Source organism: Panthera onca, chromosome D3 (assembly GCF_046562875.1).
Source record: "Panthera onca isolate mPanOnc1 chromosome D3, mPanOnc1 haplotype 2, whole genome shotgun sequence".
In the NCBI taxonomy this organism is placed as follows: Eukaryota; Metazoa; Chordata; class Mammalia; order Carnivora; family Felidae; genus Panthera; species Panthera onca.
In genome coordinates, this window is record NC_138350.1 from 36,235,470 (window position 1) to 36,262,710 (window position 27,241).

Here is a 27,241-nt window from a genome sequence, read left to right on the forward strand (position 1 = left end):
AATATGTTAAGTGACATGGAAAGAAAAAGGATCAAAAATAGTAATAAGGAAAAGATTAGAAAGAAAGATCTAGGAGATTGGACCAAGAACCAAGTAGTATATCTAGAAATTAAAAATATAACAATTGAAATTAAAAAAGCATTGAATGTTGTTTAAGTAATCAAGACAGCTGAAGAAAAACTCATTAAGTAGGAGATACATCTGAAGAAATTGTCTAGAATTCAGCCTAGTGAGAAAAAGTGATGAAGAATAGGAAAACGAGGTTAAGACTATGATAGAGTGTGAAAAATCTAACAAACTCTGAACTGGAGTTTCAGAAAGAGTGGCTGGAATAGAGAGAGGCAATCTTACAACTGCTGAGAATTACCTAGAACTGAGGAAAAACATCGATTGACGACAGATTGAAGAAGCTAGTGAATCCCAACCAAGCCTGGGAAATAAAAACTCTAAAGACACATCATAATGAAAGTGTCCAAGAACAGATGCAAAGAAAAGCATTTCATGAAAACGGTCACAAATAAAAGATGAATTGCCTTAAAAAAAATGAAACAGCAATTATACTGACATCTGACTTTTCAGAACAAAACAAAACAAAACAATGGAAGACAAAACACAGTGGAAAAAAGACTCCATGCTAAGAGAAAATGACGATCAGCCTAGAGATAGACCTGGCAAAAAATGTCGTCCAATAATGAGGAAAAAAACAAAGATTGAAAAAAAAATTTTTTTTGAGAGAGAGAGATTGACAGAGTAGAAGCAGGGGAGAGGAGCAGAGAGAGAGAGAGAATCCCAAGCAGGCTCCAAACTGAGTGTGGAGTCTGATGCAGGGCTTGATCCCATTACCCTGGGATCATGACCTGAGCCAAAATCAAGAGTCCGACTATTAACCTACTGAGCCACCCAGATGCCCCCCAAAATATCCACCCAATTGCCCCAAAGATATTTTTAGATAAATAAAAAGTAATAGCATTTTCCAATAATGATTAGCATACTCTAACCAAAGGAAATTTGAAAGGATGCACATTACTTAAAGAAAAAATGTGATTCCCAGATGGGAAATCTGAGCTAGACAATAGATGATGAAAAAAAATGCTAACTATTGGGGCAAAACTAAACCACAGGCTGCATTAAAAATAATTTAAATGTCTTACGTGATTTATTTTAAAAAGAGATAAAACTAAAATGCAAAATGCACGTGGGTACTAAAATACAAAATATGAGTAACAGTGCATAATAAGCAGGGACAGAGGTCATCAGAATTATTTTGAAGACCTTGTATAAGACAGTAGAGACATAGAGTTACTTTAGACTTCAACAAATATTAATTAGGAAAAAAATGTATTTCAGGAGTTCCCAACTAGTAGCGGGGAAAGTGAAATGAGGTGGGGGGGCGGGGGAATAAATAGAAAGAAAGCAAGAAAGGAAAGAAGAAATTTGTAGATGGCAGGACAAGTAGAAACCCACTTCAGAGATATTGTGGGTTCAGTTCCAGGCTACTGCAAATAAAAGGAGTATTGTAGTAAAGTGAGACAAATGAATTCGTAGGTTCTCCAGTGCCTATTAAAATTATTTTATACTATACTGTAGTTATTAAGTGTACAATAACATTATGTCTAAAAAACAATGTACATACCTTAATTAAAAAAAATACTTCATTACTAAGAAAGGCTAACCATCATCTGGGCTTTCGGCGAGTTGCAATCTTTTTGATGGTGGAGGGTCCTGCCTTCACGCTGATGGCTGCTGACTCATCAGGGTGGTGGTTGATGAAGGCTGGCGTGGCTGTGGCAATTTCTTAAAATAAGACAGCACTGAAGCTTGCCACACTGATTGGCTCTTTTTCTGATGAGCAATTTCTCTGCACCATGCAATGCTGTTTGATAGCATTTTACTCAGGGTAGAATTTCTTTCAGGATTGGAGTCGATCCTCTCAAACGCTGCTGCTTTAAGAACTAAGTTTGTGGAATATTCTCAGTCCTTTGTTGTCATTTCAACAATCAACTCCTCATGTATGTGTTAAAGTATCATCACGAGATCACAGCAGTGAGTCCCATCTGCAGGCTCCACTTCTAATGCTAGGTCTCTTGCTATTTCTACCACATCTGCAGTGACTTCCTCTACTGAAGTCTTGAAGCCCTCAAGGTCATCCATAAGAGTTGGAATCAACTTCTTCCAAACTCCTGGCAATGTTGATATTTTGACCTCTTTCCATGAACCACAAATCTTCTTAATGGCGTCTAGAATGGTGAACCCTTTCCAGAATGTTTTCAATTGACTTTGCCCAGATCTATCAGAGGAAACTGTCTATGGCAGTTACAGCCTTGCAGAATGTGTTTCTTTTTTTTATTTAATTTTTTTTTAACGTTTATTTATTTTTGAGACAGAGAGAGACAGAGCATGAACGGGGGAAGGGCAGAGAGAGAGGGAGACACAGAATTGGAAGCAGGCTCCAGGCTCTGAGCCATCAGCCCAGAGCCCGACGCGGGGCTCGAACTCACGGACCGTGAGATCGTGACCTAAGCCGAAGTCGGACGCTCAACCGACTGAGCCACCCAGGCGCCCCCAGAATGTGTTTCTTAAATAACAAGACTTGAAAGCCAAAATGATCCATGGGCTGCAGAATAGATGTTGTGTTCACAGGCATGAAAACATTCATCTCAAACATCTCCATCAGAGCTCTTGGGTGACCAGGTACACTGTCAATAAACAGTAACATTTTTAAAGGAATCTTTTTTCCTGAGCGGTAGGTCTCAAGAGTGGGCTTAAAATATTCAGTAAACCATCCTGTAAACAAATGTGCTGTCATCCAGGCACTGTTGTTCTGTTTGGAGAGCACAGGCAGAGTAGATTTAGCATAATACTTAAGGGCCCTAGGATTTCCAGAATGGTAACGAGCACTGACTTCAACTTAAAGTCACCAGCTGAATTAGCAACTAACAAGACATTCAGCCTGTCCTTTGAAGCTTTGAAGCCAGGCTTTGACTTCTCTCTCCTGTCTAACCCTGAAAGTCCTAGATGGCATCTTCTTTCAATAGAAGATTGTTTCTTCCTCACTGAAAATGTGTTGTTGCGTGCAGCCACCTTTATGAATGATCTAAGCCAGATCTTCTGGATGATTTGCTGCAGCTTCTACATCGGCACTGGCTGCTTCCCCGTGTACTTTGATGTTACGTGAATGGCCTCTTTCCTTAATCCTCACAAACCAACCTCTGGCAGCTTCCAACTTTTCTTCTGCAGTTTCCTCACCTCTCTCAGCCTTCCCAGACTTGAAGAGAGTCAGGGGCTGCTCTGGATTAGCCTTGATTAGCCTTTGGCTCAAGGGAATGTCGTGGCTGGTTTGAGTTTCTATCCAGACCACTCAAACTTTATCCATATCAGTAGTAAGTCTGTTTCACGTCCTTATCACTCATGTGTTCACTGGAGTAGCACTTTTAATTTCCTTCCAGAACTTTTCCTTTGCCTTCACAACTTGACTAAACTGTCTGGCACAAGTGGCCTAGCTTTCAGCCTTTCTCAGTTTTTGACATGACTTCCTCACCTAAGCTCAAGCATTTCTAGCTTTTGACTTACAATGAGAGACCGTGTGACTCTTCCTCTTATTTGAACACTTAAAGGCCATTTTAGGGTTATTAACTGGCCTAATTTCAATATTGTTGTGCCTTAGGGAATAGGGAGGCCTGAGGAGAGGGAGGGAAACAAACCAGCAGGTCGGTGGAGCAGTCAGAACACATAACATTTATTGATTAAGTTCATGTTCTTTTTATTATTATTTTTATTTTTAAAATGTTTATTTATTTTTGAAAGAGAGAGAGAGAGACAGAGCATGAGTTGGGGAGGGGCAGAGAGAGAGAGAGGGAAACACAGAATCCAAAGCAGGCCCTAGGCTCCGAGCTGTCAGCACGGAGCCCAACACGGGGCTCGAACTCATAGACCGTGAGATCATGACCTGAGCCGAAGTCAGATAATCAACTGACTGAACAACCCAAGCACCCTTAAGTTCATGTTCTTATATAGGTGTGGTTCGTGGTACCCACAACAATTACAATAGTAACATCACAGATCGCTGATCACAGAGCACCATAACAAATATAATAATGATGGCAATTTCGAAATACTGTGCGAATTTCAAAAATGTGACACAGAGACACGAAGTGAGCAAAGGCTGTTGGAAAACTGGTGTTGATAGAATTGCTCGACATGGGGTTGCCACAAACCTTCAGTTTATAAAGAAAAATATGCAATATCTGTGCGGCACAGTAAAGGGAAGCACAATAAAACAAAATACACCTGTAGGACCAAATAGACAGTAGAAAAAGATCATCTCAGTTCTGTATAGAATTCAGAGCACCAGTTCTGGAGCACCGTGGTTATTAACCTTAGAAGTGCAGGCAAATGGAAAACTCAGAAGTTGATTAGCTTCTTTCCTCAAGCCACCGCTGGATAGTTGATAGATGGATGTCAGTCTCTTTGGGACAGATTAATCTTCACAACTACCGTAGCAACCAAATTCTACTGAAGTAAAGATCACATCCTGTGAATGTATTCACAACATGGAGGGAGTCCAGTGTTCCCAAAGGAACAAACCTCAATGGCACAGTCCAGGGGTCTATATTGTGACGACTCAACTCTGCTGTTGTAAGGTGAATGCAGCCAGAGACAATATACAAAGGAACGAGTGGGGCTGTGTTCCAATAAAACTTTATTTACACAAGTAGGCAGTGAGCTAGATGTGATACATAGGCCATAATTTACTGACCCTGATTTAGTTTAAAAGGAATTAAGAGGAGATGCTTTACTTCATCTCACAGTGGGAATTCCAGCTTTTTGACGGACTTGGAAAGCCCCTCCTATAATACAGTCTCTGTGGCAACTGACCCTGGTGACCACGTGCTAGAACTATTTTAGGCAGTAGGGGGCTCTGCCAGGTAATTCACACATTGCCATATGGCGTTCACAATGCCACAGAGTTACTGTCACCAAGACAAGGCATAGAAGGATCTGGCCACTCAACTAGGTGCCATCTTTTGACAAGTGTATCTCACAGGCTCGTACCTACGACTGCGCTAAGGCGATGCTGTGATATCAGCCCTGGAGGGGCTGGGATACCCCTGGGTGATATCCCAGTACAGTAGAGGGATTAGCTTTGTCTAACTATATTGATTAATATAGTGGAAGACAGGTGGTTCTACCCCATGACTCTTGAAATTAGAAGCACAGCAAGAGAATAAGAAGCGAGTGACACTAATCCCCTTCAACCACGTAACAAGGAATCCCAGAACAGCATTTCAAAGGTGCAGCCTGTGGGGACATATTATCCCAGAACTATAGACATCTCAGAAAAGAGGAAATGGGATCCCCGGGAGAGTCCTGGGATCAGAGAAGGCAGTGACTAACTTGGACCTCGACAACAAAAGCACCCAGCAGGGGCACCCGGGTGGCTCAGTCATTGAGCATCTAGCTTCAGCTCAGGTCATGATCTCAGGGTTCGTGAGTTCGAGCCTCACGACAGGCTGACTGCTGTCAAGGCAGAGCCTGCTTCAGATCCTCTGTCCCTCTCTTTCTGCCCGTCCTCTGCTTGCATGCACACACTCTCTCTCTCTCTCAAAAGTAAATAAACACTAAAAAGAAAAAAAAGCACCCAGCAGAGCGAAATAACTTCAGAGGAGTCTGAATGGAAGCCAGAGGCAGATATGGAACCGGGGGAGACAGCAGTGCACAGAGAAGTGAACCTCTAACTCATGGAGACCTTAAGGAAACAGGATGGAGGCGAGCCCTAGAGGACAGTGCCTTGGGGTTGAGATGGCTGAGCACAGCTGTTAGGAGGCAGGAAAGGGCAGAATCAGCCTCTGAGAGTTGGGGCTGGCACATGAGATGCTTGCGGCAGGTGCCCCCGTGCCCCTGCGCCCCGGTGGAGCTGTGACCTCTTTCCTGTTCTCTGTCGTTCTCCCCCAGAGAGGGGCAGAGCACGGAAAAGCATGCCTGGATTTGCACCTCTCACGAGAATATCCCGGGCCGCGGAAGTCCCCATGGGATGAGACTAAACTTGGCCCTACATTAATATTTTTTTCTTCTGACTTAGAACACATAGTGCAAAAAGCATGCTCTATGTCAGCAGCCAAAGCAACCCATCTGGGACGTGCGAGCATCATCCATCACATTCGGCATTTTGATCCAGCGTTCCGTCTGAGGCTTGAAATGACAGAGCTGCCACCATATGTGAAATCTGCCTTCGCTCTGTTTACTGTTTCATTTCATCCTTGATTTGCTGTCACTTTTAGAGGTATCGAACGCATTATTGAAGGGCTGAGTTGATGTCTAAAACATGCCTTAAACTGTCTTCGATTTTCACAGCCAAACATTGTAAGACTTGCTACAACTGAAACCAGAGTGTAAAAATATTTGTATTCATTTATTGGAAAAAGCAATCAGTAAAATACTTCCATAATGCTTGAATTGGAAACGACAGACTTTGTATGGGGATAGGTCGGCGTGTTTGGAGCTCTGCGGCTCGGGGAGGCAGCAGGCTTCATGCAGTTAACTGTTCTGTCCAGGCTGGAGTGAGGTCTGGAAGCGTTGTCTCTGTCGGCATTCAGCCTGGGGAGACAGCTTCCAGCCTCAGCCCAAAGAGTCACATGGAAGATGCTTGTGGGGACAGGAGACAGGCTGCCTGGACAATGACAGCATGCACCCCAGATGAGAATTCACTTCGCAGCAAATACCGAGGAAGTCTGGGAATGTGGTCACAAGAGCCGTGGACACGCTGGAGCCTAGGGAGGAAGACACACATCAGGGAAGACACCCTGGCTCCTGAGTGGTACGAGTTTGGACATCGACCACCAGAACTCAAAGATCATTGCCGGGAGAAATGTGACTGGGGGGTTGTGCTCCATACGGCTGAAGTGCAAAGTCTGTCCTTGGAGGATTTAAGGGTTGGCCATGAGGGCACAACTGTTAACAGCTATCTTGGAGGAGCACACTGGTTTTGTTACAAGAAGGGGCCTCTCTAACAGTGACAGCAGGGACAGTGCAGGTGAGAAAAGAGGAAACAGAATGTCAAAGGAGGGTGACTTCCCGGAAGCAACACGGAGATTGCCCCCAAAGGCTCCTGGCTGGATGGCTGGGGAATGAGCTCGGGCAGGGTTCAGCCTGCCTGTCCCAGCTCCTTAGAGACCTTTACCCACCCCTGGCACCCGTGCTGGAAGCTTGTGAAGTCCAGCCTGACTCTGGTTTCCTCTGCTCCCGCCCAACCCTCCTTTCTCTTACTTTCTCTGGCTTCGACTCACATTGACTTCCAATTCTCTCCACAAGGGTGGAAATGGCCTTGATGGCCTTAAGTGACACCTCCTGTTCAAGTGGATCTCGACACTTCCCTATGGTAGCATTCACCGAGTCACAGCCTAGGCTAGGAGAGGCAGCTTCCTCCAGGCTTGCCGCTTCTGACACGTGACCGTGGGCACACTCTGTGCCCCACTTCCCTCATTAATGGAAAGTGACCAACTAACAGGGTTGTTGTAGGAATTAATCAGGAGAGATACATCACTCCGTAGTTACTCAATGTAGGTCAGTTCCTAAATGAGGACTCAGCACAGCCATATTAGGGAAATTCATAGCAATACCAAAAACTACCATGGACATGCTCGAATATTAGTGATCTCTTTCTTAAATACACACTCAGGTTACAAGCTAAATTTAACCTTCAGTAACCACATAGCTCTCTTCACTTCAATCTTTCCTTACAAAGTTGTGAATTAAGAACCCTGGTGTGTGCTGTTAAGGGGAGATATTTACGTGCAAAGGAAGGGGGTCCGTTGCTGTCACGATCCCGATGCCATCCTGATGGGAGATCAGGGCAAGGTACCTGAGACACAACATAGTACAATAGTTATGAGCAAAGTGACTGGCGCCAGACACCCTTGGAGTCAGTGACCGGCTCCTTCAATTACTGGATTGACAAGTAATTTCTGCTTCCCAAGACTCCATCCTGTAAAATGGGGTAATAAGAGTACTTACCAATAGATAGAGATCTTGTCAGAATTAAATAGACCTGACTTGTGGTAAGTACTCAATGAACGTTACTTATGCTGTGTTATCATCATATTTAATCTTTATTGTTATTTATTCCACATACCACCAGCTAAAAAACATATGTAGCTAAACTACAGCAACGGGATAATGTCCTCTGTCAAACAAACAGTAACAGAGATGATACTGCCGATGGTGGCCGTTCTGTCCCCAAGCTAATCATTTATTTATTTAACTCATGACTGTGAGTTTAATTATGCATGCACTGCTAATGTTAAAGTTAACCTAAATAAGTGATGAGCACTTCATATGTTTATTTTTTACTTCTCAAGTATGATATTTTTTAATGAGCGTAACTTTGTTTTATACGAAAAGGCACTTCTTAATCAGGGATACACATACACCATTTGGTTGATAAAACAAATTTCAACTAAGACACAATTTCCAAATTAATGATTTCTAATAATTGCACATGAATACATTCTGTACAATGTACTAAGTACTTAGTGTGGGCCAGGAAGGAAGTTGTATGTGGGGTAACACAGCAATTAAATGAGACAGATATGCTTCCCATTGTCCTGAGGTGGGAGATACTATATACAGATATTATACACATTATACATCAGGGCGTATATACACGTAATTACATATACACGTGATATGTGCATGTGATCACATGCACACATGCACATAATTCCAATTGTGGTGAGCGCTATGAAGAAAAAATCATGAAGAAAAGGGGCAGAGAAAGCTTTTCTGAGTGTATTTGAGCTAAAATCTGAAGGGTAAGTAACCAGGCAAGATCATTCCCCAGGGAGGGAACAGTGTGTTTGAAAGTCCTAAGATAGGGCAGTGTTTCGTACCTTCCAGAGCTAAAGAAGGCCAGCATGGGTGCCCATTCATGAGAGAATAGAGGGGTAGGCAATGAGTCTGAAGAAATAGTTGGAGCTAAAGTTTGCAGGACCTTGTAGATCATATTAAGGAGTTTGGATTGTATTGAAAATGCATATTAAAAGACTAAGCAGGGGCCTACCATGATCCAGTTATCCCTCTTAGTGCTTGAGTGGTGGATGGATGAAAAGGGGGCCAAGGGAAGGAAAGAGGGAGATCAGAATGAGGCGTGATGATAGCGTGGACAGAAAGATAGTAGCAGATATTGGACAAAGGGATTGGGGGTGGACTCTCAGCACTGGGTAGTAGATTCCATAAGAGGATTAAGAGAGCCAAATGGGTAGAATGAGTCTCAGGTTGCTCGTGGATGGAGGTGCCATTTACTGAGATAGAGAACAAGGTGCAAGTATCATATTTAAGAGAAAAATATCAGGAAATCAATGGACTGGACTGTATACATACGGGTGAGCCCCCAGGTCCTGGGTGTGTTTGAGTACAAATGTTTCTTAAAAGATGCGTGGGGAGGAGCGCCTAGGTGGCTCAGTTAAGTGTCTGACGTCAGCTCAGGTCATGATTTCACAGTTCATGAGTTCCAGCTCTGCATCAGGCTCTCTGCTGTCGGCACAGAGCCCGCCTTGGATCCTTGACTCCTTTCTCTCTGCCCCTGCCCTGCTCATTCTGTCTCTCTCTCTCTCTCAAAAGTAAATGTTTTTTAAAAAGATGTGTATGGGGCGCCTGGGTGGCTCAGTCGGTTAGGCATCCAACTTCAGCTCAGGTCACGATCTCGCGGTCCGTGAGTTCGAGCCCCGCGTCGGGCTCTGTGCTGATGGTCAGAGCCTGGAGCCTGTTTCAGATTCTGTGTCTCCCTCTCTCTGACCCTCCCCCGTTCATGCTCTGTCTCTCTCTGTCTCAAAAATAAATAAATGTTAAAAAAAATTAAAAAAAAAAGATGTGTGGAGGAAGAAGTTTAGATTAGATGAATTTTAAGTTTTGTTTTTTCTTTCTCTAGAGTTTGCGACTCCCTCTCTCTCTGCCCCTCCCCTGCTCATGCTCTGTCTCTCGGCAATAAACACATGTTTAAAAAAATTAAAATTAATCTGTACTTTTCCCCCTTGGTGTATTCTCAATCCAGCAGTCAAAGTAATGCCTCTAAAATGTTAAGTTAGTATGTGTTTCTCAATTTAAAACCTTCAATGGCTTCCCACCTCACTCAGAGCGAAAGCTGAAGATCTTCCAATGGGCTAAAGCCTTCCATGAGCTGTCCATCCAGCAGTATGACCTCAGGGTTCTCCTGGCCCCCACTTCATTCATGGACACGCTGGGCACACTCTCCTTTCCACATGCTTTCTCTCCTGTCTGGGATATTTTCTCCTGAAATACCCACCTGCCTTACTGTCTACAGTCTCTGTTCCAACATGATTTTCTCTGCAACTTGCCTGACAATGTGCTAACAACCACCTCTCCAGCCCTATTCCTTCTCACTGCTTTGTCTTTCTCCATACATTTATCATTGTCTAACATAGCGTGTGTGTGTGTGTGTGTGTGTGTGTGTGTGTGTGTGCACGTGCATGCACTCATTCATTATCTGATGGTTAAAGCTCTCACCTATGAATAAATGAATAAAATGTCTGATATTAACTCTGGGATCTCAGCTCTATGCTGGATAACTGAGATCGACCTACAAATGACCTCCTAACACAGTAGCATTATTCCACTTGCGAGGATATTGTGATATGCCTAATATCTTGACAAAGAGTTGTTTGAGGAGCAAGAATGTTTAAAAATTATGTGGGAGCTCCCTCCGGCTGGCCCAGACAATGAGTTAGTGGGACCTTTTTCTGGAGGAGGGAATGGTATTCTAGGCTGTCTTCCCTGGGACTGGTGAGGTTCATCCTTGTGGAAAATCCATGATGGGCAAGGATTTTTGGTGCTCTGTGGCTGGCTTTCTTAGACAACTCCTGCTTGTGGCAGGCACCAAAGCGGCCTGATGATTGTGCTCAAGATTTCCCCATAAAAAGGAAATCAATCCTTTGATTGAGAGGGAGAACAATCAAAGAAGTGAGTTTTTCTCTGCCAGAGAGATGTACCTGCCACACTCATGGTTATGATTTTGACTTGTGATCAACCAAGATAAGGAAGCATACAGCAGAGTCCAGGAGAGACCAGGCACAAGCTCCCCGCTGTCCTCTCCAATGGAGTTGTTTGACAGTGCTTTAATTCTCCTGGCAATGGTGTGTGACACGGACAGAGTATCTGCAACTAGGAGAGCTCACCTGAGCCTTGGTGACTGCTTGATTTTTAGTGGGAGTTGTCATGTAGGCGAGGAGCTCCCCTGTGGCTGACTTGGCTCCTCTGTCTCTGGCCTCTCCAGAGGTTACACTGACACCATGTCACCAAGGACAGCACCATAAATCATACTGTGAGCATAGACTATCTGGTGTGGCCCAGATACATACAAAGACACTCATCGGACACTCTAAGCAAGGGCTTAGAGGTTATTTCCCAGGACTTGGTCAAAGGCCAGGCTTTTCTTTGAAATGTGCAGAGTTTGAACACCCGACACCTGCTGAGTCAACACTTTACTGCACATACGCCTTGGGGTTTCATCAAATTCATCCTTGGTCTTTGCACAATGGATGATGACTATGAAGGACCCGGCCTCATGTGGCATAAAAAATGCATCTGTTCATTATTTGTTTTAACTGTTTATTTATTTTTGAGAGAGCACAAGCAGGGGAGAGGCAGAGAGAGAGGGGGACAGAGGATCTGAAGCGGGCTCTATGCTGACAGCAGAGAGCCTGATGCGGGACTTGAACTCATGAGACATGAGTCAAAGTTAGACGCTCAACTGACTGAGCCAGCCAGGCTCTCCTGCATCTGTTCATTCTGACCAATCAGAAGCGTAGTTTCCTCTTTCAGCCACAGGAGAGGGTCAACTAAAATGCTATTTGCAGTAGTGAATTAATAATAACAGCCTGGAAAGGTCATTTACAAACTAAGTGATTAAACTCAATTTTCTAGAGCCAGCATATTACATGGTCAGATGAACAATGAAAGTTTTCTATAACAAACATATTATATACATTTCTGGGAGATTAAACAGATTTCTAGTTATTTACAGTAGACATTTTAAATCATGACAATAAGAAAGTATAAAATAAGAAAACATAATGAAGACTTGTATCCCTCTTGGCTAGATTCTTTGTTTAGAGTATTTCTGTGATTTCCAGAAGGAAAACATTCCCCAGCCTTGTCTTCTCTATGTTGGCCCAGGAGGATAATGCCAGAACTATGCTTTGAAGTCTCTAAGTACATATGGCAACAAAATTATTTAAGAATTCTTATCAAACAGAATCGTAACTTACCATCTTACAAGCAAGGTTAGTCCAAAACAAATTCTGGTTGTTAATTTCCAATTTCCACAATATAGATATTATCAATTTGTTGCTTTGACCAAAGCGGCAGAAGCAGAGAGAGGACCATTACCAAGAATCAGAGAAACCTAGGGGAGAGCTATCTTGCAGCCTTATATGGGTTCATTTGCAGAAGTAGCTTTTGAAAATTTATACCAAACTTCAAGTTCAACTCATCTACACGTGTGGACAGAGAAGTGCTGTGGAAGAAGCGTGAATTTTGTCACAGGAGTTCAACTCACACTTTGGAACACATACGCTTTTTTTTTTTCAAAGAGGAAAGATTTCAGCTAGGTGCCCAAATCATGTTACTGAATCAGATCTGATGAACTTTTTTTTTTTTTTTAATGGAAAACAGATAGTTTTGTCTTCCAGGAAAACAGTAGGAATTTTAAATCAACCAAACGACAAAGCCAAACAGAACTATTTGTTCTGAGCCTCCAATCCAATAAAAATTAGAGATGGAATCCAGACAGTTCAGAGGTCTGCAAACTAGAATCAGAATTAAATGGTATTTTCTATGGTGCTGCACAATGATAATAAGCTTGGCCATCTATTCACTGAGGCATTAGATGAGGGAAGACAAAGCAAAAAAAAAAAAAAAATACAATCAGAATTATAAAACTGAAGGAAGCTTAAAGTGAGTTCACTTTAAAATAAATTTAACTGTTTCACTCTATAGAAAACTGAGGCCCAGAGAAGTCAAATCGTCTGTGTGTACCTGGTTCACTTTCTTTTTCACTCATTCATTCATGCGATACACCATTATCGAGTATCTTCTATATCCCGGATGCAAAGATAAGAGTCAGCAAACAGTGTAAAGTCTGGTGGCAGAGTCAGTCAGGAAAATCAGCAGTGCCCAAGTCCTAGCTGAGTCTGGAATCACAGAACTTTCCCCATTTTCCAGTGGGGCACGTTCTGCTAGCCCAGGCTTTCTCCAGTCTGCCATGTGATAGGAATCACCTAGAGTGCTTGTCAGACCCACACCCGGCAGGCCCTGCCCTGGACCCCCTGAATCTGAAGGCATACCAAAGGGACCTGGGATTCTAAATGTTTAACAAGTGCCCAGATGAATCCCATCACAGTGTACCAGCATGGCTTCCCGCCAGGTTCAGAGATCTCTCACCTCTTACTGGCCTCTTTCCGTGGGTAGGCTCCACGATTGGCTTAACAGGCCCACATCACACTGTGTAGGTAAGAGCCTATGTCAGCATTTCTCAGCATAGAGTCAGGGACAGAATTATCTACTGAGCTTTAAAAAGAATAAGAAACTCAGGCCCCACTTAAGCCAAGTGTATCAGAATCTCTAAAATTGAGGCTTTCTTTTTTGAAGTCCCATGGGGGCTTCTGACGAGTAATCCGTGTTGAGGACCACTGCCAACCCGGGTCCTTCCAGAACCCTCAGGAAAGACTTTTGCCCATAATGAAGTCAGGGAGAGGCCTGGGAGTATCTCTGGAACCCATGGCACATGGTGCTGCCATTCTCATGATTTGCCCTCTCTCCTGCTGCATGGCTGCCCCACATCTTAGATTCAGGTAGGGAAAAATATACCACAAAGGGGTTACAAAGCAGACCTCTCTGGGATGGTGAGATTCACAAATTTTCCATCAAGAAAAAGCAAAACAAAAAAAGCACTGGACCAATCACATCACACCTCTGCCCTTCCTATAATCTCACCCACATGCCTTTGCATTCACTTACGCACCTATTAAGGAAACGGTCCTCCCAGGATTTAGCTGTTTATTTAGCTCAGCCTCATCTTCTGAGCCCCTGGACATGGGAGTCCCTGGAGGGTGGGGATCTTGTTCCCTTCTCACGTCCCCAACACCTGCACAGTCTTAGGACACAGAGATGCTCAGTAAATGCCGTGCAATTGACACGTCCAACTTTCAGTGCAGAGTTTTGCCTACCCCCCCTTCAGGACCTCTCCCCGGGTGTGTGCGTAAGAGTGATCGGCATAACATTCAGGAGACAGAGGGACACAGGCTTCTCCCAAGTGGCATGTCCCAGCACACTGGCTTCTGGGGCACTCCAGAGATCAAAGAACATGGACGATGATACAATGTGCCGTTGGCAGCTCCATCTTGTACGATGGAAGCCAACAGTCTTGTAGTTTTCACAGTGTATGTTTCTCTCCAGAACGTCTGGAAATACTTTGACACTTTGGGGATGGACTCCAGTTCATTTTTTTAATTTTCTGTCTTGTGCTGAAATAAGGAGTGAGTCCAGAAGCAGCAGAAAATAAGCTCTCTCCTTGCAAGTAGAGTCCTTTGACACTACTTTAAAAATCTGCATAGCAAGCTTCATGCTAATAGCTTTCAGTGATGTTTGCCTAATGACGCCCAAGCTCTTACAAATTCATTATGAGCCCTCTCTGCTTCCCTTTTATTACTATGCTGTCCTTTTTTTTTTTTTTTTTTAATTAGTAATGCTTTGGATTCAACGCATAACTTGACAGGTAACTTAAAAGGAACACTTGTAAAAGTTCTTTTCTCAACAAGGTCAAGATTGTTCCCATTATTGTTTATAATAAGCTTTCGTGTTCTCTGAATGTTATTTTGTTTTCTTAAAATATATGAAGGCGTTGTATTTAGGTGTTCTTGGCTGAATCACAATTACTGGGTACTGCTACTTAGTTGCACATTCCGTGTAGGCTCGGTATGTTGTTTCTCAAGTATATCTTACACAGTACTGAAAATAATTCTTTGGTGATGTAATAAGATAGAGCACACATAGATACTTAAGTAGATACTGATGGAACAATTGAGTAGGACCTTCATGTTAGTTAAATCTAGTAGGTTGGATTTCTGCCTTTTTAAAGTTTTGAGACCATTTTCTGACCTATTGCTCATCATTTGTAACAGAATCTCAGTCCATAGTCTCCCTAGCCCGTTTATATTACTGAAGAGAAACACCCCAGCCCAGCCTCATGCACCTGGTAATCTCAGGATGCTGATACCCACCTGTGTTTTCCAGTGACCCAGCCCACAGTCCTTTAAAATCCTCTGTTTTTAATGCATAGCTACCAAAATGCATATTCAGTATGTGCTTTGAGGCATATGAAATGGAATCTTAAAAGGCAATAATCCATTACCGCAAGAAAGGGGTATATTCTGATGTGTCCCTGCACATAATAACAGCATTCTCTCTTTCCCTTTCCAAGGCCAGCCCGACTTCATTGTGAAATACAGGTGCACCGTTCCAAAGTCACTCTATCTTAGGTGACTACAGAAAAGGCAGTCTATTAACTAAAGCCCAAGAATGGAGCACATTTCTTCTATTAACCATTTATTAAGTCAACAAGCTGAGAAATGGCTTCATTTTCCTTCGAATATGCAGCTGTTTTCTGCATTTAGCAGTATTATTCCTCCAACAGATGTGTCTTTTCAAAGTCGTCTTACTTTCGCGTGAACATAGGATTTTTTCTTAATTGTATGCTTGTCGTCTGTACCAGCTTCAAAAGGTGTTTCTGAACACACCAATGAGATTGCACCGTACCGAGAGCCAAGTGACATGAAAACCACAATATCATCGGGAATGCGAGCCGCCAGCGCCCCACATCAAGCACCCAATTAGTGCGTATTCTTTGGCTAAATACACTTTGCAGCCGGTGCAGCCGTCCTCACTGCTTTGATTTCTGAAGCCTTAGAAATACCTGGGAGTTATTTGAATGTGACAATATTGGAACTACAAAAGATAAGCAAGAAGTTTTCACAGTCAGTCAGCAAACTGCAGAATTTGACAGCAAAGACACGGAAGGTTGTATGAAATTCCCTCCACGTTAGTGCTTTGAATAACCAAGCGCGTTCACCAGGTTTTTCTGCTCAGCACTCCCCTTTATCAATAAAAAGGAGCATTCACAAAGAATCAATACCTAAAGCGTATTGGGCAACTACTCTGACTTTCATGATTTCCTCATGATTTCCTCATGCTCCCCTCATGCTCCTCCGGAGCGTTAACAAAAAACAAAAAACCAAAAACCCAAAAGCTCCTTGCTACTATACTTGTGAAAGGTACCAATGACAGCTGGCAACCAAATCGATACCAGGTTTTTCTTATAAGAAGGTGTAATCAGCTCTTGGGTCACCTTCAAAATACGGTTCCGTTCTTTCCCTGGAGTAGAGTTACTGTGGGATCAAGTGACCGAAAAAGCGAGGAAAGGAAATAAAAGGACGGTGCAGCAGGAAAAGCGCGGAGCCGCTGTCCCGGCCTGCCTCCCTTCCCAATGCAAGGTCGTGCGGATTCAGTGGGAGCCTGTGGTTCTGCAGCAGCCGACAGCAACGGCCGTGATCCTGGCACCTGCGGGTGTTTGTCTGACAGCTGTCTGTGCTCCAGCCAAAGAGCTTCAGTGAGCGATCTGCCCAGCTCTGCCCTGCGGAGGAAGGCTCGCCCCACAATGTCCCACTGAGTCATGAGGTCAAGGAAGAATTCCACTGAAGTCTTTAAATAGCCTTGGCTCGGCAAGCTAACGTGGGCGAGGCTACCGGAGTGTGCCTGTGTGCGCCTGGCAGGGACACTCAGATCTCGGTGCTGCAGGAGGGGGAGTTTAGAGAGGACCTCTTCAGCTGCCTCCCAGTGACATGGGTAAGATCTGTTTGCAGTGGCTCAGCAGAGGAGCTCATGCACAAATGTGCTAATGGAACTACGGTATCTGATGATAACCGCGGGAGCTGGCTTCCCTTTTTATGGATGGGAAAATTGACTTTGGAGTCTATTGGGAAAATCACTTTTCCTATGAATAAATTCTGTGGACTCCCTTTGAGCAGCTCCACACTAAACCTGCCTAAGCTCAGGACCTGAGAGGGTACTACCAGCTGCCCCGGTGCTTTGCCACTCTTTCCCAGGTGGGGGATGGGAGACGGGATTGGGCCGAGATGACTGCAGTGAACGGAGGGTGTACCTGGCTCATCCCAGTCAGGTCCTTTGGTCACCGTTCTTTGGTTACTGAGGCTTCGGCACTCAGTCTAGCCTACACCGTCCAGTATGTCAACCTTTCTGTGGCCTTTGCTTACATATCCGTTCAGCAGGGCTCACAATCTGCCGCATGTTGTAGAAACTCACGTGGGTCTGTCTGTTTCACCAGACCCTGAGCTCCTTGGTAGAAAAAGTCCTCTCGAACTCCCAGCCCAGTGTCCAGCCTACAGAAAGTGCTAAGAAACAGAAGCTTAACTGCGGCACCTGTGTGGCTCAGTCGCTTAAGTGTCCAACTCTTAGTTTTGGCTCAGGTCATGATCTCACGGTTTGGGAGTTCGGGCCCCGCATCAAGCTCTGTGCTGACAGCAAGGAGCCTGCTTGTGATTCTCTGTCTCTCCCTCTCTCTCTGCCCCTCCCCTCCTCATGCATGCTTTCCCTCTCTGTCTCCGTGTCTCTCAAAATAAATAAATTAATTAAAAGTTTTTAAAAATATATACAATTTTAACTAAATTAAACTAAGGGTATTAAGAAGTCAGAAAAGTCTTGGCAGCAACCCCAAATCCTAAGTCTCGATATTGTGTGCGATGTTCTGTAGACAAATCGTCCCAAAACTTGAGCCGTTGGCTCTCCACTGATCGGAAGGGACCATACTTTCTTCACTACCACCCTTTCATTGGAATTTCTTTAACTCTGAATAAACAGTAATGTCTCAGGGGGCTCTGGGGTGCTGTGACAGCAGTAAGATCCAATGACCCTTGTGGAAGGAATTCTGTGATTGTTCATCCTAATGTCTGTCTTTAACTAACAGCTGTGTACTCTTAGAATTGGAAGCAAAACATACTTAATATTTGTACAAGAGCTTTTTGTCCAAAGAGCTTTTATGTGTCGCCAAACGCAATGTTTTAAGTTGCATGTAAAAGCTAAGTGGCCAATATTACCCTACTATGAATGTGAAGAGGGTAATGACTTGTGTGTGTGACTTTTCCTATGCTTTACCCCCTCCTTGATGCCGTCTGGCCATTCCCCTCCCCCCCCACCCCCCCAGTCATTAGCTCAGCCCTGAGGGGGCAAATCCGATAAGGGAGGAGAAGAGAAAGTAGAATTGGATAAGTTAACCATCGGCTGGCATCTCTACAAAAGCTCAGGGATACGACAGTGGCTGCCGGGGGACTGGGAAAGAAGGTTAAAACTGTACGTTAAAATTGGTTTTGTATTTATTATCTGAAAGCCATCACGCTATTCCTGTCACTCACCAGCAGACGTGAACATGAGCAGCTTGATTGTTACTCTACAATCATTTTAGAGACACATTTCTTATGCTGTTTCCCCCTAGAAGGCGCGGGGAAAGCTGTGCCCGACCCCGTCATTGCCAGGAGAGCGGGGCTCCAGCTGCCTCTTTGGTCCCCCGTAATGCTTGATCAAGGCTGACGCACGAGTGTGCCTTGCTGCTGTTCCCTGGCTGCAGGACGCCAGTTCAAGGGTTGAAACCAAATGGTGTCAACGTCTCATGCCACACTTGGCCCACAGCACATACTTAGCAAATATCTGACTTCTGAATTCCGTTGAATCAGACCTGCCGTCTACTATTCCAAGGACTGAGTGCCACTGCTCCTCGGGAGAATCAGAGTGGTTTCTCCTTGGAGAAAACCAAAGGCCTGTTTCCACTTAGGTTCAGGATGGGATGAACACGCCATCATGGGGCTCCTTAGGTACATGCACAGGGCAAAGCACACACCTCCGTAGAACGGCCGTGCAATGCCATTCGACCAACGTGAGCAGTAAGAGGAGAAAGCTGAGACCGGAGAAGTACCCAGCTGACAGGTGTCCGCGCGCTGACGGCCGGCGGTGCCTCCGGGGCCCAGTCAGCTGTGCTTTTTGTCCTTCAGGTAACTGAAGAGCATCTCCAGGCCCCCCTCCACCAGCTCTGGCAGAGGCTTGGATAGCGGGTTGTGCGAGATGTGGAGCCCTTTGTCCATGGGATTCCAGGCAATCCGCCCCAGCCTCCACAGCAGGTAGAGCTCGTCTGGGAGGGTCTGGATGTCATTGTTGTTCAGGTTCAGCAGCTCCAGGCTGGTGAGCAGGCAGAGCGAGCGCGGGAAGGCGTGGATGTTGTTGCTCTCCGCGATGAAGATCTGCAGGCCCACCAGGCACTGGATGCTCTCGGCGATGTTTTCCAGGCGATTGGAGCCCACGTGCAGGAAATCCAGCTCCTTCAGCGCAAACACGCAGAGGGGGATGTGAGCAAAATAGTTGTTGCTGAGGTTCAGCTTCCTCAGCCTGGAGAGGTCGGCGAAGCTGGCGGGGAGCTGGGAGAGGCAGTTGTGCGACAGGCTCAGGACCTCCAGGCTCCTGCAGGCGCTCAGCTCGGCCGGCAGCTCGGTCAGGCAGTTCATGTTCACGAACAGGACCTTCAGGCTCTTGAGGAGGCCGATTTCTCGAGGCAGGCTCCGCAGGCGGTTCCCGCATAAGTTCAGGACCACCAGGCGACTCAGCTTCCCCACCTCGGGCGGGAGAGCCCTGAGCTGGTTGTGAGACAGATTGAGTTTCTGGACCTCAGACAAGCCCCACAGAAAGTCGGGGATGTCTGTCATTCCCTTGGTGACCAGGCTGAAGCTGACGTGGCGCATGCCCCGCTTCAGCAGAGACCGGGGGTCCTTCCCTGAGAGGAGGGTGTCGTCCCACGGGGAGAATTGCTGCCTCCCGCGTGGGAACACCATTCTCCTGGGGCCCTTGTCCTTGCAGCGAGCACTTGACGGCTTGGCCCCCATCTCCTTCCTTTTTGCCCCCTGGCCTCTGATGCCTCAAGGCTGGGATTGTGTCCCTCAGCTGCCAAAAGCTGAGCTCTCTCAGGCAGGGAGCCCACAGAGGGGTCTCGGTGGGGCCTCGCAGATGCCCGAGACGCCCCGCCGTGGCCTGTCCCCGAGGGTGGGTTTAGGTGGCTTCTCTCTGAGCACCCGGGCTGTAATGATATACTTGTCCCTGAGACTGCGGAACTGAACCGCTCGATTCCCTCTGAATGCCACAAGGCAGCTGTCACTGTCATTCGGCCCGAGTTTTATTGGCCTGGTGTGTGCAAAGAGGTCACAGGGAGGCTGCATCTAACTTCTCCCTCACAGCTTTTCTTGGGTATCAAAGCTCAGCCGGCGATAAAGCAGCCCATCCCCAAAAAGAAGCAAAGTGGAAAAATAAAGCAGGCCGTGCAAGTGCCAGACTGTGTGCATGGCCTCAGGAACCCGTCCGCACCCCTTCAGAGTGACAGTGAGCTTCATGAATGCTAGTGGCTGGAGTTATGTTTCCAAGGCGAAGGATCGTTGGATAATATCATGCACGCCCGTTTCAAACTTTGATGAATTGTGCAGTTGTGAAAAAGTAAAGGGAAGAACCTGGGCACCTGCAGTCCTCCGGGCCAAGGGTTTCTGCACAGTGCTTGTCAGAGGTGACTCAGGGAGGAGAGAGTGAAGGGGCCCAGGACCCCCCCTTGCTCATTTCAACCAGAGATGCTCTGCAGTCATGTTTCACTGTGGGCATTTCACTATGGGGTTTAGTAGGGCACACGTTACATGTTTGAACAGCCACTAAGGCTGTCTTAGTGGGGTTAGACAGGGTGCCTATTGTCCTTGAACAGGGTAGAGAGTCTCCCTGGAGCAAGCCAGTCAACCAATGAATCAATGAATCAATCAATCAATATCTCCCTCTCTCTCTCTCTCTCCCCTCTTTCTCTCCCTTCGTCCCTCCCTCAACACTTTCCTGAATTAAAACAGTTAACTTATACCTCTGAGTATATAGAGTTAATTACTGGCATCGTGGGCTGAACTGTGTTCTCTCAAATTTCAAATAGTGAAGTCCTAACCCCACGTACCTCAGATGTGCCTGTATTTGGAGACAGGGCCATGTGAGGACACAAGAAAGAGACAGCCATCTGCAAGCCAAGGACAAAGGCCTCCAAAGCAACCAATCCTGCTGACATCTTGACCTGAGACTTGTAGCCTCCAGAATGATGAGAAAATAAACTTCTGTTGTCTAAGCCACCCCATCTGTTGTGCTTAGTTACGGCAGCCCTGGCAAATGGTGGAGGAGGAGGCAGACACATTTGTATACGTGAAAAATCCTAAAAATAGGTGGTGATTATGGAGAGAAGCAATATCAAGAGTGAGGACCCAGGTTCTGAGAAAAGGGCTGGCTGTCTGTAGCGAAGGCTGGCTTGGGCCGGAAGCGTGTGGCTTTTGCTGGCAGCCTTCGGCAACAGCAGTTCTGTGTCCTGCAGAGCGATGCTGGTCCCATGACCATGCTCTCAGAGCTGTGACCACTAAGCCAGGAGCTGGAGCTGGGCCCCGGCTGGACACCACCTGGGGAATCTGCGGGTCCATCCACGCAGGGGCCAACGTCTGGGCAGGAGGAACAGCAAGAGATGTGAAACAATGCAACGCCATTTCTCCCTCCACTTGGCACTGACCGAACAAACCCCTGGGATTCTTGGGCAAAGGTGGGTACTTTGGACTCTTTTTAATGGAGTACTTGAAGGTTCTAGCTATTAATTGGGGCAGTGGGAGGAAAGCAATGTGGCTAAATTTGTACCCTAAGTTTTTGGAACATACATATATATGCTTTATATATGTAAATTTTATCTGACAACTGGGTTCTGCTATTTAAAAAAAAAGTTAGGTATGCATCCTCTTTTCCTCTTTCCTTCCAAAAGCATGAGAAATTATGTTAGAGCCCCCCAAATAGGGGGCAAGAATCAACAGCTTTCTTCTTTGAGGTAATTCTCCCTCTTTCCTCTTAACATGTTCTTTTTCCAGTAAATACTTTTTGAGCATGTATCAATAGCCAACGTTTATCAAGCATTCACTATGTGAAAGGCATGAAACTAGGCAGTGTACAAGGAGGTTGAATGTTAAAATCATGGCAATTTTACAGGAGAGGACAGGAGGATAGAAAGAGGTCAACTTACTTATGCACAATCAACTCTCTTGTCCAAATTCAAGTATCTTGTCAATGGCAGAACCAGAATTTACGCCCAGTTAATCCAACTCCACAGCCCAGGCTGGAACTATCAGAAGACTCTCAGCTTAGCCCTGTAGAAAGATGGAATAACTATGGCCAGGATATGGGTTTTTGTTTTCAAATTAGTAGAAAGTAGGGCTGGAGGGAACATGGGTAAAGAGATGACTACAGAACTACGTGCATAGAAATAACTACATAGTTAAGTGTTAACCCTTATCACTCTACCACCAGCACAAGCAGGAAAAACAAAGTTAAATGTCATTCCAGAAGACTTTGGCATAAAGGATTTAATCCCTTCCAAAAATAGTTCGGTCATTCTCTAGCAAGGTTTGTATGTATCAAATGAATGAGCTATGTGAATAGCTGTTTCTTCTAAGTTTTTGAAATGTAGATACTGCCCACTTAGTTAGCTGTGGTTTTCCAGTCAGAGAATGGTTCACCTCTAGGAGGGTCATTGTCTCTGGGCAGTGTCCTCATCTATGAAATGGACCAGTGCGGGGGTGGGACATGGGGGAAGGATTTCCCAGAGCTCCAACCCACTATGTGAGTGGGATTCTCACTGCAAAGCAGACCACCCTAGGGAAGTGAAAGGCATTAACCTCTTTTCTGGTGAAAGCTTGCAAAATCCAAAGCAGCTTTTATTTTGCTTGCATTAATAATGGTCCCTGGAGAAAAACCAGTAACGGGGCATGCTGTTGACTTTAGGGCTCCCTATGTAGCCCACATATCCGACTTTGGCCAAAAGAGACATTCCAAGACTCTCCGAATGAATTTCACCTTGGGATAAATCTCAGAATGAAGCTTTCTTTGTCGAACAGATTTTTGAAATTCCAGATCATTGTAAGTCATGTGATCATCTTTAGCACCTAAGAAAGTTACAGAATAATTGAAATGGTTTAGCATGCCCAATGTGTTTACTACATTTTTGTATATTCCTATTGATTCTTCTTCCGACGTATGAAAGTCAACATTTATTATTTCTTTAATTTTTTTATTTAAAAAGTTTTTTTAATGTTTATTTTTGAGAGAGAGAGAGAGACAGAGAGACAGAGCATGATTGAGGGAGGGGCAGAGAGAGAGGGAGACACAGAATCCGAAGCAGGCTCCAAGCTCTGAGCTGTCAGCACAGAGCCCGATGCAGAACTCGAACTCACGAACCTTGAGATCATGACCTGAGCCGAAGTCAGATGCTGAACAGACTGAGCCACCCAGGCGCCCCTATTATTTCTTTAATTTTAAATAAAATAAAATTGAAGTGATAAGAATATAAAATAGCAGGTTATGAAAGCATCCAAAGCTCCCTCTGAATTCACACTAATGGAATATCTACTGAAAACAATTCTTTTTATCCTCGCTGTGGCTCTTAAGCTTATGTCTACACATCACGTCCATTAATTTTGGAAGAAAGTAATGTGTGTGTTTAAATAGTGTATTAAAATAACCATTTTGCTCATTTAAATTTTAAAATAGAAAATGTAAAAAAGCGTGGACAATCCCGGTTAACATCTTGCATATGTAAATGTAGATCTTTTCCCCATGCATATCTACCTCAATCTATTTTCTTTTACCAAAAAGAGAGAGAGAGAGAAATCAGCTGTCTTCATCAGGTATCCTCAGAGGCAGTGCTTGAGGCCAAAGCTATGGGGCTAATGATTTATTGAGGAGTACAACCCAGGCGAGCAAAAGTACAGGAGAGCCTGCGAAGTAGGACAGGGAGGCAGAGCAAATTTGAGCAGTGCTTCCTGAGCCCGACACTTTCGCATCCCGCACAGCCTGTTGCTAGGTTTTGCGGACATCCGCGGAGAGGCTGTGTTAAACCACGGTGTCTCCAAACAGTCCATGGTGAAGCCTCTGCAACATGCACGTAATGGGGAAACCCTACATAGAAAACACAACACCCTAATTCGTGGTTATTAATGGTCTATGACCCACAGGACAGTGATGGTGCATGGTAAGACCTCAGTATAAATGGCAGCTATTATATACATATACTGCCCCCAACGTGTGCGCGAGCGCGCGCACACACACACACACACACACACCTCTAGATCCATTTACTAAACATTCTCCCTGTGCTTGACTTTTATTATGCTTTTGTTCATGAATTTCACACTCTTTTCAAGGCCAGTCAAACCTGTATCCATGAAATACCTCTATCTTTCACTCACCTTATATTTCCAGGGTATTTCCCACAGTGTCAGGAGCTGTTTTAGACACTGTTACATAGTCTGTCAATATTTAGAAGACTAGAGAGGTGGATATTGCTAACCCCATGTTCAAAATGAGACAGCCATGCTTTGGTGGGGTTAGTTCACACTCCACAAATCTAGTTAGTATCAGTTACCATCAACACCTGGGTTGTCTGATCTAAATTCTGTTCTCTTTCTACCATGTGCATATCCAGCTCGCCCCTGCAGTTTTCTCCTTAGTCAAGTGGCCTGTTATTATTCTGATTAGAACATGCCCCAGCCTTCCAGCCCATAGCGAGCTCAGCAGGAGGCAGCACAGCCCTGCGGTCAATGTCATAAGCCCTGGTTGCCGTGGCTGACCGCCTTGGGTTTTAATCCTGAGTTTATTACTGGAAGGCCATGTGACCTTGGGCAGACTACTTAGCTAATCTGTATTTCCCTGTCTCCATATGTGAAGTGGAGACAGTCCTAGTACCTGCAAGGTTGCTATGGGAATTAAATGCCTTGATACACACAAGATGCATAGTACGTGGCTCCATGCATAGCCCGTGAATGGAGGCCTGACGGAGCTTGGGGGAAGATGGCCAATTCCACCACTTTCTCCAGGGGTTCAAGTGTGGGGAACTTCAGGACAGAGTGAGCCTGGTCCCTTTCATCTCCTGGAGACTTCCCATAACCAAGCTTTTCAGCAATCAGCTCTTCCCAGAGAATAGGCTTTCCTAGAGAGCAAGAAATTCAAGGGGAGGTTCTCAGGCGCATCCAAATTGAGCTGCTTTTCTCTCCAAGTAAAGCTTCTGTTGCAAGAGCCTTTGTCTTCAGGTTTCAAGCTCCTTGTCTCCCCTAGAGCCCTGAGACAATTCTGAGGACGCAGTAGGTGCCCAATAAATGCTCACTGAAATGAACAAACGTTTGAGGCCTGACAGAAGTTTGATGTGAGAAAAAAAAAGAATGCACAAGGCACTTAGTTGTCCTGCTTGGTTTTCGTTGCTTCTCTGTGACTATATTTTGACATTTGTCTGCCTAACGGGTCTCTGGGAGGATTTCCCCCACCTTCCGTGTGCATGGGCTGATCCCAGAAGCCCTGATGTCACCTCCATCACAGCACGTGACAAACAAAAATCTGTCAGACAAGCCAGGCCCATTTCATCTTTCAGAGGAGGCCGCCATGCCTGCTCAGGGAAGGTCCTGGTCCTGCCCTCCCGCAAGATGCACAGCATTGAGTAGGGAGGCCTGGCCCTTCGACGTCCTTGTCTAGAAATGGGATAATCGTGCTTCCTCCTCCCTGGCCTGTTGTGAGGACCGAATGGAGCAAGTGAAGTGAGCAGCACAGCACCTGGTGCATTCAAGAACCCACCGTAACTCATCCTGGGCATCATGGCCAGAATGTTCTAGAAGTCAGTTCCTACCAACCCACTGCTTACAGGCCCTCCAATGACACACCCATGCCCACAGACTCTCTTGTGGGCCAGAGTCACCCACTTGCCCCATCACAGTCTCATGTCCTACCATCCACCCCCAACACACACACTTGACTTGCCGGCAATACTGAGGTAGCAACTGCCCCGCGTACCCTCTGCGTTTCAGGATGCCGTTCCTTTGTTATCCTGCTCCATTATTTCACAGGCTGACGCCACTCATGCTTCACACCACACACAGTGTCACCTCCTCGAGGGAGCTTTCATGGTGTCCCCCCTTAACTCCAAGGCTGCCTGGACATCCTTCCTCCCTTCCTAGAGTGTTCTGAACTGTCCCTTGTCACACACAGTACTCACCACCTCCTACGGCTGCAGTTCTCATGGGGCAGTTTGGCCCCTCAGAGGACACTTGGCCATGTCTGGGGATGGGCTCGGTTGTCAACCCTGGGGTTGGTAGGGGTGCCACTGGCGTCTCGTGGGCAGAGGCCAGGGATGCTGCTGACACCCACAGCAGAGAGTTATTTGGCCTCAAATTTCAATAATTGTGAGCCTGAGAAACCTGCCCCTGTGGGAATCATCAGCTTCTGTGCCAGTCTCCTCACCTGGACCATAACTGTGCTTGTAAATCATATCTGCCGTTGTTTTCTCCCCTTGAGTGCAGGAGACTGGCCAATGGAGGCCACTGACCTATTCAGTGAATCGTGGCTCCTCCCCCACTAAGGCTTCTCATTTATGAATTGAGCCCACTCTATGTTGAGAGGGTTACTGCCCCTCTCCTACTATGTGGCCCACATGACCAGAAACGCAAAAAAACCCCGCCTTGGTTATCAAGCGGAATCCAACTTCTAGTTCTACAGAATTCCATTGCTAACATCATCCATGCAGGAACAGAGAGCTCACAGCAGGGCCACTTCACCCTGCAACCTGAGCATCAACAGCTCCAGCCTGTCATGGGAATCACACCCTGTGCCACTCTCAGAAAACACGGAGTCTGCCTTCGCTGGCCAGCTGCATTTCATTAAACCATCCCAACAAACGAAAATTGGGTTTTCAAAAAGGCTGTTTGCACAAAGAGATGCGTTTTGTTATTGCACACCGTTTCCTCTCAGGAAACCCCTCCCCCGAGCTAACCCCAGTTCTCCTGGCTGAGTCTTCCCAGCGTCTTCCCAGCGTCGTCTGTCCTCCCGGAAGCTGAGTGACAGCGAAGGCTTTTATACTCCTGCTCATTTGCGCCTGATCATCAAAGCACACTTCATGCTTAAACGGCACTGAAGGAAAGAGGAAATAAAAAGCTGTTTTGATTAAAAGTCGAGGGAGTAATCAAACACCAAATCAGCATTCTGCATGTTGAGTTTGTATCAGAAAGCAAGGTCATGAATTTAAGAGCAGTGA

At 45.5% G+C, this 27,241-nt stretch overlaps 1 protein-coding gene across 1 annotated transcript; it reads right to left on the minus strand.

Annotated features, from left to right (window-relative positions):
* Window positions 1–18,908: 18,908 nt before the first annotated feature.
* Window positions 18,909–20,398, minus strand: LRRC30 (leucine rich repeat containing 30). The gene has a single exon (XM_078435416.2). It carries the CDS (start codon window positions 20,007–20,009, stop codon window positions 19,104–19,106), a length of 906 nt encoding a protein of 301 aa, XP_078291542.1. The 5' UTR covers window positions 20,010–20,398; the 3' UTR covers window positions 18,909–19,103.
* Window positions 20,399–27,241: the final 6,843 nt, after the last annotated feature.

What these genes read in the sequence shown, in the direction of transcription:
- LRRC30 (XM_078435416.2), bottom strand. Translation starts at nt 20,009, where the DNA reads ATGGGGGCCAAGCCGTCAAGTGCTCGCTGCAAGGACAAGGGCCCCAGG.